This window comes from Myotis nattereri (genome assembly GCF_964212035.1).
Source record: "Myotis nattereri genome assembly, chromosome: 10".
Classification (NCBI taxonomy): Eukaryota; Metazoa; Chordata; class Mammalia; order Chiroptera; family Vespertilionidae; genus Myotis; species Myotis nattereri.
The window spans coordinates 68,477,817-68,491,248 of NC_138085.1; the positions used below are offsets into that span (position 1 = coordinate 68,477,817).

General features: G+C 45.3%; 1 protein-coding gene across 1 annotated transcript in view; it reads right to left on the minus strand.

Annotated features, from left to right (window-relative positions):
- The window catches only part of LTBP1 (latent transforming growth factor beta binding protein 1), a gene marked incomplete at its 5' end in the record, with an annotated part of 337,472 nt that overhangs the window by 222,955 nt on the left and 101,085 nt on the right, over nt 1-13,432 (minus strand). Inside the window, one exon of the mRNA XM_081101362.1 lies at nt 3,936-4,105. Coding sequence (XP_080957488.1) covers nt 3,936-4,105 — 170 coding nt within the window. The remainder of the gene's footprint in view (nt 1-3,935; nt 4,106-13,432) is intronic.

Below are 13,432 nucleotides of genomic sequence, written 5' to 3' on the forward strand. Positions count from 1 at the left end.
TGAAATATTTATTACCAGGTCCTTTAAGAAAAAGTCTGTGGACCCCTGCGCTAGATGATACTCATGCCAATTAAATTCTGTTAAGACCAACGAATAAATAAAGTGCTAGAGATATCCAGCCATCAGAGAACACCCAATCCAGATGCCATGTTACCCAGGAAGTGCCGCAGATGCTGGTGAATACACAGACTCGAAGTAGGAAAAGCACGTGTGGGACAGGGATGGTGAGTTATGCCATCCGAACTCTGGGAAATTCCAATGACATTTACTCCTCACAACAGAGAACATCCCACCAGCAACTTGATATCTTGTGCCTCCCAATCCAGTTTGTTTTATCTGCAGAGTGTTAAAGTTAGCACTTCGTTTAACACATTTTGTTTTACTGAACCCATCATCCTCCGTCCTCATCCTCTTCCTGCTTCTTCAGACCAATTCTCCTTCCTTTAGCCTACGGTGTCAACAGCAAATCCCTATTCACTTAGGCTTGGAGTGCTGCTGCCTCCTCCTATTATGAGCTGATTAAGTCACACAATGCTTATAGCCTGAAGAATACATAGTTATTACTGCTTGCAAGGTAGCATTATACCAACCCACTGGTAATTACTATAGACCAGTGATGGCGAACCTATGACACGCATGTCAGAGGTGACACGCGAACTCATTTTTCTGGTTGATTTTTCTTTGTTAAATGGCATTTCAATATATAAAACAAATATCAAAAATATAAGTCTTTGTTTTACTATGGTTGCAAAGATCAAAAAATGCCTATATGTGACACGGCACCAGAGTTAAGTTAGGGTTTTTCAAAATGCTGACACGCCGAGCTCAAAAGGTTCGCCATCACTGCTGTAGACCATGTTTTTTTATCCCGCTTAAATGGGGAACACATTGTTTCTTTGCCAATCAAAATGTTTCTCTAGTCCCCAGAGCTTCTCACAGTAATGACAGTGGACTGTGAGGACACCCCAGACCCTCAGTTCCATCCCAAGATTCATCATGCCCACCGGATCATAATACTCCCATTTTTCTAAAGAGTCAGAATTATCAACTCCTATTGTTGGACCTTCATATCCTTCAGTAAAAGGAGCTTGTCTGTTTGCATTTGGTCTGTTCTATGAAGATGAGAAAGAAGACAAAGTTTCTGCACTTCCTCAGACTTCTCTCAATCTCCCCTTCCGTGACCCGGACAGTTTCCTTGGGGTTCATTTTATCTCATGCAAAGGTAGATGTGGAGTTAGATGTGGGGCACAATACTTTTCCATCTTAGCTGTCACTTGTAACTTCTTTCTAGTATTAATCTTTCTATTGTTGTTTTACGCAATTTTGCTACTTTTATTTTTTATTCAGAGAGAAAGGGAGATAGAAACATCAATGATGACAGAAAATCACTGATCGTGCCTCCTGCATGCCCCACACTAGAAATGGAGTCCGCAACCCGAGCATGTGCCCTGACCGGGAATCGAACTGTGACCGCCTGGTTCATAGGTCAACACTCAACCACTGAGCCACGCCGACCGGGCTCAATTTTGCTATTTTAGTATCCTAATAGTCCTGCCAAACTACCTCTTTTTAAAACTTTCCCATTAGCCCTCCAGTTCTCAGCAGAGTTCTGGTCTCAGCAAAAAATAGCCCCGTTTCCTTTCCTGGCCTCCGATATGGCTATTTGCAAGTTCCTGGGCCTTTTTATTGAACGGCCGCCAACTTTGAGGGGTGGGGAGGGGCTGAACAGAGAACTCCATCTTTGTGATCACATGTTAGTCTAAATTACTTTACCAGCTCCCGACTATAGAGAAACTACATTGAAACAGGATGGGTGGGAAATTTATGGGCCACACAGATAAGAAACACATCCTTCTAAAATATAATTTCATCTTTCAGAAGACAGTTGAACAAAACTTTGAGAGTTTAAAATATATACATACACACACAGTGGGAATTTTTCTTCCAATAACAAATCATAAGTAACAAATCAAAACCACAGTCTAGCCAGTGATTCTCAGACCACCTTTCCCCATACCTTCATGTAGCTATAAACTCTCTCCTTTATCAGTATGATCATTAGCTTTCAAAAACTCTCCCCATCACATTCTAATTTTGGAGAGCTTCTAAAAAATATGTGATCTATATAAGACCACAAGGAAATAAGATGTGCCTCTTTTTTTTTTTAAATTAAGATTAGAAAAACTCCATATACACAGAACGGGGATATTAACAAAGCACTTAAGTCAAAGGATCTTTAGAAACAAGATGGACACATCTATTGTTTTGCACATGCCTTGGAAGTTTTCTTGGCTGAGGGGCAAGGAGATGAGCTACACGATTTCTCCATACCTCCCTCTCTAAAATCCCCAGGGCTTCAGCCCAGAGTGGTTCAGTGCATCGAAAGGTTGCCGGTTCTATGCCCGGTAAAGGCACATACCTGGATTGTGCGTTCAATCCCTGGTCAGGGCATGTATGGAGGGCAACCAATCAATGTTTCTCTCTCACACTGATATTCTTTCTCTTTCTCTCTCTCTCCCCTCCTTCCTCTCTCTAAGTATGTCCTCAAGTAAGGATTAAAAAAATAATATTAAAGCCGGCCAGTGTGACTCAGTTGGTTGAGCATCCTCCCATGTACCAGGAGTTCATCCATATGATTCCCAGTCAGGGCACATGCCCAGGTTGCAAGCTTTGATCCCCAGTAGAGGGTGTGCAGAAGGCAGCCAATTGATGTTTCTCTCTCATGGGCGTTTCTATCTTTCTCTCCATATCCCTTCCTCTTTCTGAAATTAATAAAAACATACTTAAAATTATTATTACTTTCTGAAATTAATAAAAACACACTTAAAATAATAGTAATTATTAATTAATTAATTAAAATCCCCAGGGCTTGCTTTCTTCATCATCCCAATAAACCTCATTAAACTACTGCTCTGGGGGGCGTGCAGGTTGGGGTCCCAGCCTCAGATCACTGAGCAGAATTTTCTCACATGAAGCAAAGTAGGATATACAAACCTTACATTAGATACTCTTTTTGCTAAGTGACCAATTCTGAGGGAAGAATCCATCATTTTATGAGTGACCAGTTCGGGGAGGTGGGATGGACTCAGGGAATCAAATCCACACAGATACAGACCTCTAAAGCGCCAAACAGTAGTACAAATTCTATCTCAGCTATTCTCGTGACTCTGGGTGGTGAAAAGCAGTCCTTTCCCACCTCACGACTGGCATTCTCTTTCTCAACGGATGGCGCAGGCCATCCGTCAACGGGAGACCGAGCAGGAAGCTGCTGGAATGAGTGCGCACGTCCAGCCCCGGCCTCTGAATGGTCTGCGCCTCACTCCGGAACGTTTTCTGCAGATGCTGCCAGGAGACACTCTGTAATACCTAAACCGCAAATCATCACATTCCCCACCCTCGCAGCCAGGGCTCGTCCTTGAGCTCCCCACATGGTGCGAGATTCACCACGCTGGCCACTGATACAATGGCTCCTTACAAATCCAGAGGAAAACCTGCCACGCCATCTGCTTGATACACTACAGCGTGGACCCCAAAACAGGACAATACCCACTGCAGGTGTGCTCAGAGAATAACGCGGACGTATCACACGTCTCCCGAGGAACGCATCCTGGCCAGCTTCCTACATATTTTATCAATGTAAACACGGCAGGCGTATAACTGCATCTAAAATTAGAACACATGTGTCTCAGACATGGGACCATCTTGCAGGCACGGAATTACAGGCCACTTCAGATTCTTTTCCGACAGCCAAGAAAACTGCCTTTCCTCTGAATAAGAAAACAGTGCTGCTGTCTGGTTGTTTTAGGAACCAATGTGGGTTTATTTAAGTGATTTTAAAATTTTATCTACTGTGACACGTTCAAGCCATCGAAACCAAAGTGTTTTCAGACGAGGCTACTATAACGTAGAGAGACGATTGGCTGGACGATACTCACACTGAAAAGGTGCAGCTACTTGATCCGGCCCGTATCTTAAAGGGAACGAACCTTCAGTGGACTGCTCTCCCGAGATCACCTTCTGGGCTGCAAAGTACTTAGGCTTGAGCACGTATTCCTGGGTCTGGCCATGATGAATCACCACATTCTGGGAGGACAGGGGTGTCACTCTGGGGAGAAACAAAGTGAGGACAGGAAATAAATAATAGGTGTTTTAAAAGGCGAGTAAGAATAAGAAGTTAGTTCAACTTAGACAGGAATATAAATTCCATTCCAGGCTCAATTTTTCCTTCACATACTGTAGCTGGACATTTACAGCATCCAAGGAATTAACAGCTTGCCCTTGGAAACCTCCAATTTAACAGGGACTCTGCCTGGCCAGTCGAGAAGATTTAGGACAAACGGGCCACCACCGGTGGATTCTAAGGGAGGATTCAGAGCACAGCTACCAGAAGCCTCCATGCACAACACATGGCATTTGTAAACAATAAAAAGACACGCATGGCCAGGCACATATACAAAAAGGCGTGTTTTATGTAAACCGATAAATAAGTAGGCAGTGTTGAACATGGGAAGAGAATAAAGGCGGAATAGAATACAGAAAAAGGGTTATGTAAGAAATCCTAAGACGGAGTTCGGAGAAACTAAACCATGGGAATCTGTACCACACACAGTGGGCCCTTCCTGACACTAGAAGGGAAGCGGGGCAATCACGCCGAGCCTCACTTTCCTGATCTGGACCACAGACTCTGCCAGGGCTAAGGGGAAAAATGCTTGTAACAATGGGAACACACAAAACGGCAAAAATGTAAATGATCTTCTGAAGTAGAAGGGATGATGATGACAGGAAAAGCAGGCACTCATTCTATATAGTTAACATTTAAATATTTTATGCTGTTTCTCATAATGATTCAAACTGTACTATTCGGGTTCAATGTTTTATAATTACTAGTTTCTAAGAATAATAAGAATGACTAATCATAATCGCATTATTTCTTCAATATGAGTCAAGATCTCCGGGGACGCCTGAACACAATTACTGTGTTTTCACCCTCCTGGCCCAACCCTTTATTTTCTATGACAGTTCTCTTCTGCTGCATGTAACGTATACTTTAAAATAATAAGCTTCACCCAGCTTTAGTCATTCCCTGAGAGACAGAGCTGAAATCATTAGCTAAGTAAGACTAATAAATAATGAAGAATATGTAGAAGATATACCAACTGATTCCAGAAAAGGGCTGAATTGCTACTAAAACTGTATGGGCAGAGCATTTTAGCAGCAGACGGGGCCTTTGGAAGGAAACCTGCCTGCTCTCTGGTGTAATCTTAAATTTTATTGACTGTGGCACATTAAAGTCAACTAAACTGAACAAAATTTTTCCAAACTGCGATATTCTCACTGAGGACAATGGTTCCCTGAGCTATTCTCACACCGGTAAGTTACCACGAAACTCTCAAGGTTGTCCCAAATGAGGGGCTCTGAGCCAAAGGAAGAAACGACACCAGGGCAGGTCAGTATGAAAGGTGAATTGTCCATCCACCAAAAACACCACCACACAGTGTCTCATCAAAAGCAGTAACTGAGTCCAAAATAAACTCTGTCTACTTGAGTTATTCCAGTTGGGGCTGATACACGAGCTATTCAGGGGGACAAGGTACCCATGAGAAATAGAGGAAGAAAAGGAAGCTGGGGCCCTCACTGGTTAGAGCATCATCCCAATATGCCAAGTTGCGGGTTCTATCCCCTGTCAAGGTACATCCATGGATAAATCAATGAATACATAAATAAATGGAACAACAAATCAATATGTCTCTCTCTCTCCCTTCTTTTCTCTTTCTAAAATCAATCAATCAATTTTTAAAAAAAAAAAAAAAAGAAGCTGGGATTGAGAGTGCTTCTGTATTAACTAGTGATCTAAATCTAGCACTTTTTTTTAGGAATTTCTTTATTCTTCAACAGTTTGCAGAGGGACTTTAAATATAAAATAACATCCTTGGCAATCTCTTCAGCTCATGAACAAACTTTGGGAGCATTTTCATAAATAAAAAAATCATAAATGCTACTTAAACCCCTATAGCCATTCAAATTGCTTTCACGAAGTCTCCTTTATGATCTGGTTTGGTATTAAGAAACAGTACTGCCCTGGCCAATGTGGCTCTGTTGGTGGGGCATTGTCCCATGCACCAAAAGGTTGCCGGTTTGATTCCTGGTTAGGGCACATGCTGGGGTAGAAGGTCCCTTACACTATCATCATTTTTAAAATTCCTTTTTATTTTTTCTGCTCTGGATGTTTTCTTCTACTGTGTCTTCCAAATCACTGGTTCAATCCTCTGCTTCATCCAAGCTACTACTTATTCCTTCTAGTGTATTTTTTTATTTCAGATACTGTGTTCTTTTCTTTCTGGTGTCCTTTTTCATGCTTGCTATCTCTTTGTTGAAGTTCTCACTGAAGTTCCTTGAACAGCCTTACAACCGTTTTTTTTTTTTTACTCTTATATCTGGTAAATTACTTGCCTCCATTTCAGTTACCTATTTTTCTAGAGATTTCTCCTATTTCTTCATTTGGGAGATGTTTCTTTGTCTCCCCATTTGTGTTGCTTCTTTGTGTTTGTTTCTGCTCTGACTCCTAGTCTTGGTAGAATGGCCTTATATAGCAAGTGTTGTGTGGGACCCAGTGGCATAGTCTCCTTAATCACCTAAGATGGGTGTTCCAGGAATGTCCTTTATGTGGGTTAATGTGGGCCCTCCTGTTGTAATTGAGTCTTGATCTCTACTGGCCTATTCCTGTGTGGGGTCAACCCTCAGGCTGGCTGACTGTGGGGATTGATCGGCCCATACCTCAGTGTACAAGCTGTTGTGCAGGTGCTAACTACATGAAAAGGAATTTGCCTCAGTAGGGTCTGGTGCCTGCCAAGATTTCGCACTGGATATGCCACTTGGGAAGTTTAACTGGATCCTGCTCTGATGTTGTCTGAAGCTGGCCACTGGGTATGTTGGTTCTGAGGCCTCTTGGGATGGACTCTGGTGCTGGCCAATGTCAGATGCTGCCTGTGACTGGCCCTGGGCAACCTGTTTGAAGCTACAAAGTGATCCACAGTTTGTGGATGCCTCTGCTGCGCCTCGGAGTGCAGGAAGGACCAAGCTGCACACCAAGGACAGCTTTAACCAGCACCAGGCCCAGGGGCAGGTCAGCAAAAGTCCCAAGGCACCCCAATTTCAGCCTCCACCTATCTCCACAGGCCGACTGCCTGTTAGGCTCAACCACTGCAACAGCCTCTGGTGGCACTAGAGTTGCATGAGGTAGGTTCTCAATGAGTCACTACGTAGGGGCATGCGGTGTTCACCAGATAGATAACAGGCTCAAACTCATCGTCAGTGCTGGGTCTGAGGCCACTCAGCAAATGTCCCAGGGCATTCCAGGTGTAACTACCACCCGCTGGTCTCAGGAAGCTGTCAGGGTGAAGCCAGCAGCATTTATCAGGCCCAAACAGACCAAGATTTGGCCGTGTGAAGGGAGGCTCCGCACTGCTCAGGAAATGTGAGGTAAAAATGGCGCCCATACTCTAGCTGGTTTTCTCAGTGGTTAAAGCATCAGCCCATGAACTGAAGGGCTATGGGTTTGATTCCAGTCAAGAGCACGTACCTCGATCCCCAGTAAGCAAGCTCGATCCCCGGTTCTAGTTGGGTACGTGTGAGAGGCAATCAATCAATGTGTCTCTCTCACATCAATGTTTCTCTCTCTGTGTTTCTCCCCCTCCTTCCCATTCAATGGGAGGTTAGGAGGGGAATTGGCCCCCATCTTAGAGCCACGTAACTCACTCTGTCCAGATTCTGCAGGAGTGGGGAAGGTGGGGCCGCCAGGAGCCTTGAGAGTAGAGCTAGCAGATCTCCCTTGAGAGGGAGGTGCCTATCAGGTTTATAGGAAAGTGGAGGGAATATCCTCTGCCCCAAAGCCACATAAACTCAGTAACTGACAACCCCTGAGACTGCCCAGACCTCTACACCCTGACCCAGGCAGCTGACTCCTCGGCAGGGTGTGAGCTCCTCAGGGTGGGGCAACAAGGAGTCCAGAGGATGGAGCTATTGTATTTCCCCAAGCTCATGCCCTATGGAGGGGAGTGCTCACAGTAGTTGCCCCCTCAGCTTTCTTCCCTGAGCCACAAACTCCAGTCTCTCTTCTAACAATTCTAGTCCACTCTACCCTCCCTCTGCCAGAGCCCAGGATAAGTGGCTGTGAATGAGATTGTGTGTGTTGACCCTCTTTGAGGGTGCCTGTGTCTCTAGCAGACTCCATCTCCCCCTGGTAGATAAAATCCCCACAAATTTTCACAGCCAGATGTTATGTGGGCGCCACTTCCTGGCTCTGGGCTTGCAGTTGAGACCCCACAATTCTCTGGGGGAACCCCCACAGCTGAGATATCTCTCTGGAATCCCTGCCATGAGAGCGGAGCCAGCCCTATTTGCATCTCTGCCCCTCCTACCAGTCTCAGTGTGGCTTCTTCTGTAATTCCTTGGTTGTAAGACTTATTTTCGGTGAGTCTTCAGTTGGCAGTTCAGTTTGACTGCTCTATATTTCAGTGTAATTCCAGTTTGGACATGAGAGGAGGTGAGTGTAACATCCACCTCCTCCACTGCCATCTCGATCTCTAGATCTGTCACTTTCAATCCTTTAGTCTCAGGAAAACCCTGGATTTTCCCAGACTCAATGCCATGAAGAGTACTCCCCTCCCTTTGTCACTAGATTAATGACTTAAATTACTAAAAGCCTTCACATTGTAAACACTTTTGTTTCAATGATGTAAGTGTTGTTTTGAACTTTAAGTGTGTTTGGTTGGGATGGAGTAGAAAGTGAAACAGCTGGATCCATCTGGTGGGGTTGATAAGAACCACAAGTCTATTCTGTTAACCTCGAGACAATGGGAAGCCCTCTGTCTCATCTCAGGGGCAATTGGCACCCCAGCGATGCTGTCATCCTGTCCCTGTGCTGCTGGCACCTGCTAGGAGAAGGACAGGCTCACTCCTGTTCAGAAGAGGACCATCCAGCATCCCAGGAGACCTTGGGGCTGCTACACCACTTCCTGCTCCCACCACAGCCATGTAGGTGAGACTGCAGGATCTTCCTTTTAGCTGAGGCCCCCCCTTCTCTCCCCTCTGAATCAAGGAAATGAGAGGCAGCAAGAAATGAGCTGAAAGCATATGTCCATACAAGCTCCTTTTCCCTACACATAACAGAAAGGAAATGAACAAATAGAGAAGATCGAGGTGTGCTGGGTCTAGAACTTGAGTATCAACCCTCAGCCATCACTAATTTAAGGACATGAGCAATAAGAAATTACCGGTGTAATGGTACTTAAGTCTTCCTACAGTAAACTACTCTGCAGGTTACAGGACATTATAGATACGGGGCTCCACAGAACTGCACTTGTCCTGATGACTCCTTAAGGAATCACAGCCAGTGGTTTCAGGGCACTTGGTCGAGAATCACTGGGCAAGGGCACAGCCACAGAGGAAGCAGTCTTGCTAAGGAGCCACAGCGTTGTTCTGGATGCTGAAACCAAGTAAAGCAAAGAGTGACAGGAAGAAGTAGGGTTGAACACTGGTGTCTTAACTAAAAAGTCTGTCCAGGCATACCTCTGAGACGTTGCAGACCGCTGCCATAAAGCAAATGTCGCAATAAAGTGAGTTGCACAAATGTTTTAGTTTCCCAGTGCATATAAAAGTTATGTTTATCCTATACTGTAGTCTATTAAGTGTGCAGTAGCATTATGTCTAAAACAACAATGTACACACCTTTAATTAAAAATACATTCTCGCTAAAAAATGCTAACCGTCCTGAGCCTTCAGGGGGTCGTGACCTTTTTGCTGGTGGAGGGTCTTGCCTCCATACTGATAAAAGTGTCTGTGATAAAACAGTATTGTGCCATCAAGAAAGCACAGTAAAACAAAGCGTGCCTGGATGTGAAGGCTGTTGTCCCCACGCTAGCAAACGGAACATCCAGAAGTCCAACTTCCACTTCCCGGGGGGAAAGGAATGAGTATTCTCTGAAAGAATGGAACCATGTGGTTTGAACCACAAAACTTACTTCCCCAGAGTAAGGCCCTCTCCTTCTGGCATTATAGGTTCCCCTCGCATAAAGACTGGCTTCTCACATTTCCCCTAAAAGGAAACTGCTTGCTGGGCAACCAGGAAGAGTGGGAGCTCCAAGAGAATAATCCCAGAGGGGGGAAAGGAGAGGCATGAGAATGGAAAACATAATTGAAATTTTAGAGACACTTGATTATATGGTGATGAATGCAACTGGTGGAGTGGATTTAGGAAAAATCCATTCAGATGTGATGCTAGGAACACCATCCTTTAAGAAGTACAGAGCCCTGGCCAGATAGCTCTGTTAGTTAGAGCATCTGTCCTGATACACCAAGGTTGCAGGTTCAATCTCTGGTCAGGGTACATACAAGAATCAACAAATGGATGCACAAATAAGTGGACCGACAAGTCAATGTATCTCTCTCTCCCTTCCTCTCTCTCTCTCTCTAAAATCAATAATTTAAAAAAAAAAAAAGAAGCAGCACAGAAGTGTCAGCAAAGAACACATACAAAGGTAGAAACCCAAGTACCCCATACTTGGCCTTGCATTGAGAGGTATGTCCACAGACACGATGTCGCAAATGCCAGAAATAACCCATGTTTCCAATGTTGGTGATATAAATGTACAGAGTGAGCTGGGGGAGGAGGGAAAATTCTGAAAGAGGAAGAGGAGACGTAGAGGGAAGATTGAGAGGCCGCTGGCCTCATCTTACAAAATGAAAGGTCACCAGATAACATCTATGACTTTGATCGATGAAGCTAATAGATGAAGCTAATAGGCCCCCCCCTTCTCTCCCCTCTGAATCAAGGAAATGAGAGGCAGCAAGAAATGAGCTGAAAGCATATGTCCATATTGAGTTCATTCCTGTGCCAGGAATCTATATGTCCATAATAGACGTAGTTGATTTCAACGCGCTGTTGGAGTTTGCCCAGACAGAAACTATGAATCTGAAATAAAGATTTTCAGAGGAAGGGTGGGGAGCAAGAGGTAAAGTAAATAAGGTAAGTCCCATCCCCCGTGGCAAGAAGTTTTAGATGACATCTAAAGAGAATAAATTAAGAACTGGCTGGACGAAGGTAACTACCCAAAGGACTAATAGGATTTGTGGTTACTAGTAAGTGACGGAGGGGCAGGGACCAAGGAGAAGGAGTCAGGCTACATGAAGGTTTCAAGCCTGGCTGACTGGAAGGGTATTTGGTTCAAGGCCCAGGTGAAAAGCAGAGCGAACGGGCATGCAGCATGATGGCAGCCGGAAGAAAGGGGGGTCTGTGACCAAGATCATTATGTTCCTTTTAGAGACAGAAATTCGGGGTGGATCTCTGGGAAGCAGTTAGGAAAAGCCCCCGAGTTTAGGAAAAGTGATGTTCAAGGTGGGGCTGACTTCTCCAAAGGCAAAAAAGTTTCAGAAAAAAAATATGGAACCACAGGGTTTTGGAGGATATTTATTTAATGGTGGGAACATAAAGAGAAAGCAAAGGTGGGGAGGTCAGAGGCGGGGAGGACAAAAATGACGGAGGTCCAGAAATGACAAATGGAGGAAAGGTTCTGGGAGTCAAGGAGAAAGGACCACCTGTTCACTGCTGGGGGAAACCAAAACAGAGAAATACAAAGTTAGAAAATGTCACTGGGTTGGGTAGTAGGTCGCTGGTCCCATCAACACGGCTGCTACAGTCATGACAGGAGAAGTGTGACCACACACACAGGGGGAAGCACCGGGCAGGCGGCGTGCTGGTGGCCCACGGGAAAGGACAGACGGGGAAGGCAGGCCGAGGTCGGGGGGGCGGCTGGCCATCTGGGGACTGGGCCTGTGGAAACCTCTGCATCTTTGTAGGCAGAGGGGAAACAACTGCATGAAACGTCTTTCCTTCAAAGAAAGGATTAGTCACACTCTGTTTACACGGCTGCCTTCAGAGTGGTGATTCCTGGCACAGGAATGAACTCAATTTTTCCATATTTCGACTAACTCCATTATTTGACCTGTGGAGCGGGTGGGAGGATCTGGCAAAACACAAGCCCTTTTCCACTGAAGAAAAGGGCGCTGGACCTCACAGAAGGCCATACAATGCTTCCCACAGGAGGCCCGTCGGACACAGTGGAACCCTTCCCCCAGGATTAGCGGGCCCGGTTCTGATCGGGCCTGAGAAAGGAAGCTGCAGGAAAGTCACCTCAGGCTTCTGGGGCCGGTTTCTGCCTATAAAACTCCCCTGACATACGTGCCCGGGTTGTGCTCCACATGGCTCACAAGCACCGGTGATGCTGCTCAAGGAGAAGGAAGGCACCAACGTAAGAAATGCAAGCTACGGTGCGATGGAGAAAACCTCATTCCTCTTAAGTTCTCAAGGACAACACGCACACAGGGAAGTTCAAAGAAATCAACCTCTAGGAAGAGGAAGCCCTGGCTGGTGTGGCTCAGTTGGTTGGGCATCGGCCCCTGCATGGAGGAGTTGCTGGTTCCCAGTCAAGGCACATGTTCCAACTGCAGGTTCCATCCCTGGTGGGGGGTATGCAGGAGGCAGCTGCTCAATGTTCTGCTCTCACATTGATGTTTCTCTCTCACTCTCCCTCTCCCTTCCTCTCTCTCTTAAAAAAAAATCTATTAAAAAACATTAGAAAAAGGAAAACCTCTAGGAATATGTCACAAAGCAGCATAAGGCATGTGCATGTACACAGGTAAGCGGTAACAAGTATTTATTGCCTGTAACCCCTTCATACAGAACTACCAGATCAAAGAACAATTAGGCGATAAAAGGCTGTGAAGAGACTAAGGGTCAGCTCTTCAGCACGTACAGACTGCCGGTCATCGGGACAGGCTGGCACGGGCCAGAATTAACACAGCCAAAATCAAACGAAACAAGCAAACACGAAGTCATGAGAACCGGCGGGAAGAAAAGACCACACTGAAAATATAAATGTAGGAGACCAGCAAAAATGCTCAGATTTTAAATGAGATGAAAACCACAAAAGGGAATGAGAAAATAAAAATAAAGAAGGTAGGTGGGGCAGGGAGGGGGGAATTAAGGCAACTTTGGTGGTCATCATCAGCACACACACTAAACACAACCAAGGAGGTTTGGAACCAACTGTCTCGGACCAGTGGTTCTTAATGGGGGCGGGGGGGGGGGGGTGTGATGATTTTGCCCCACAGGGAACATCTGGTGCTCACATCTGTTGGGAAGAAGCTAGGGATGCTACTGAATACCCATGATGCACAGGGCAGTGCTCCACATAAAGATTACCTGGCAGTAAACGTCAGCTGTTTCAAGTTTGAGAAGCTCTGCTATAAACATGTCCTGCTATCACCAAACAACTATAATAGACGTACGAGTACAGAGCCAAGTGCCTGTGGGAGTTGCAATGAAGAAGTCTCTTAAAGTGACGGGGCCAGGCACACAAAAAAATTTAGACTCTAG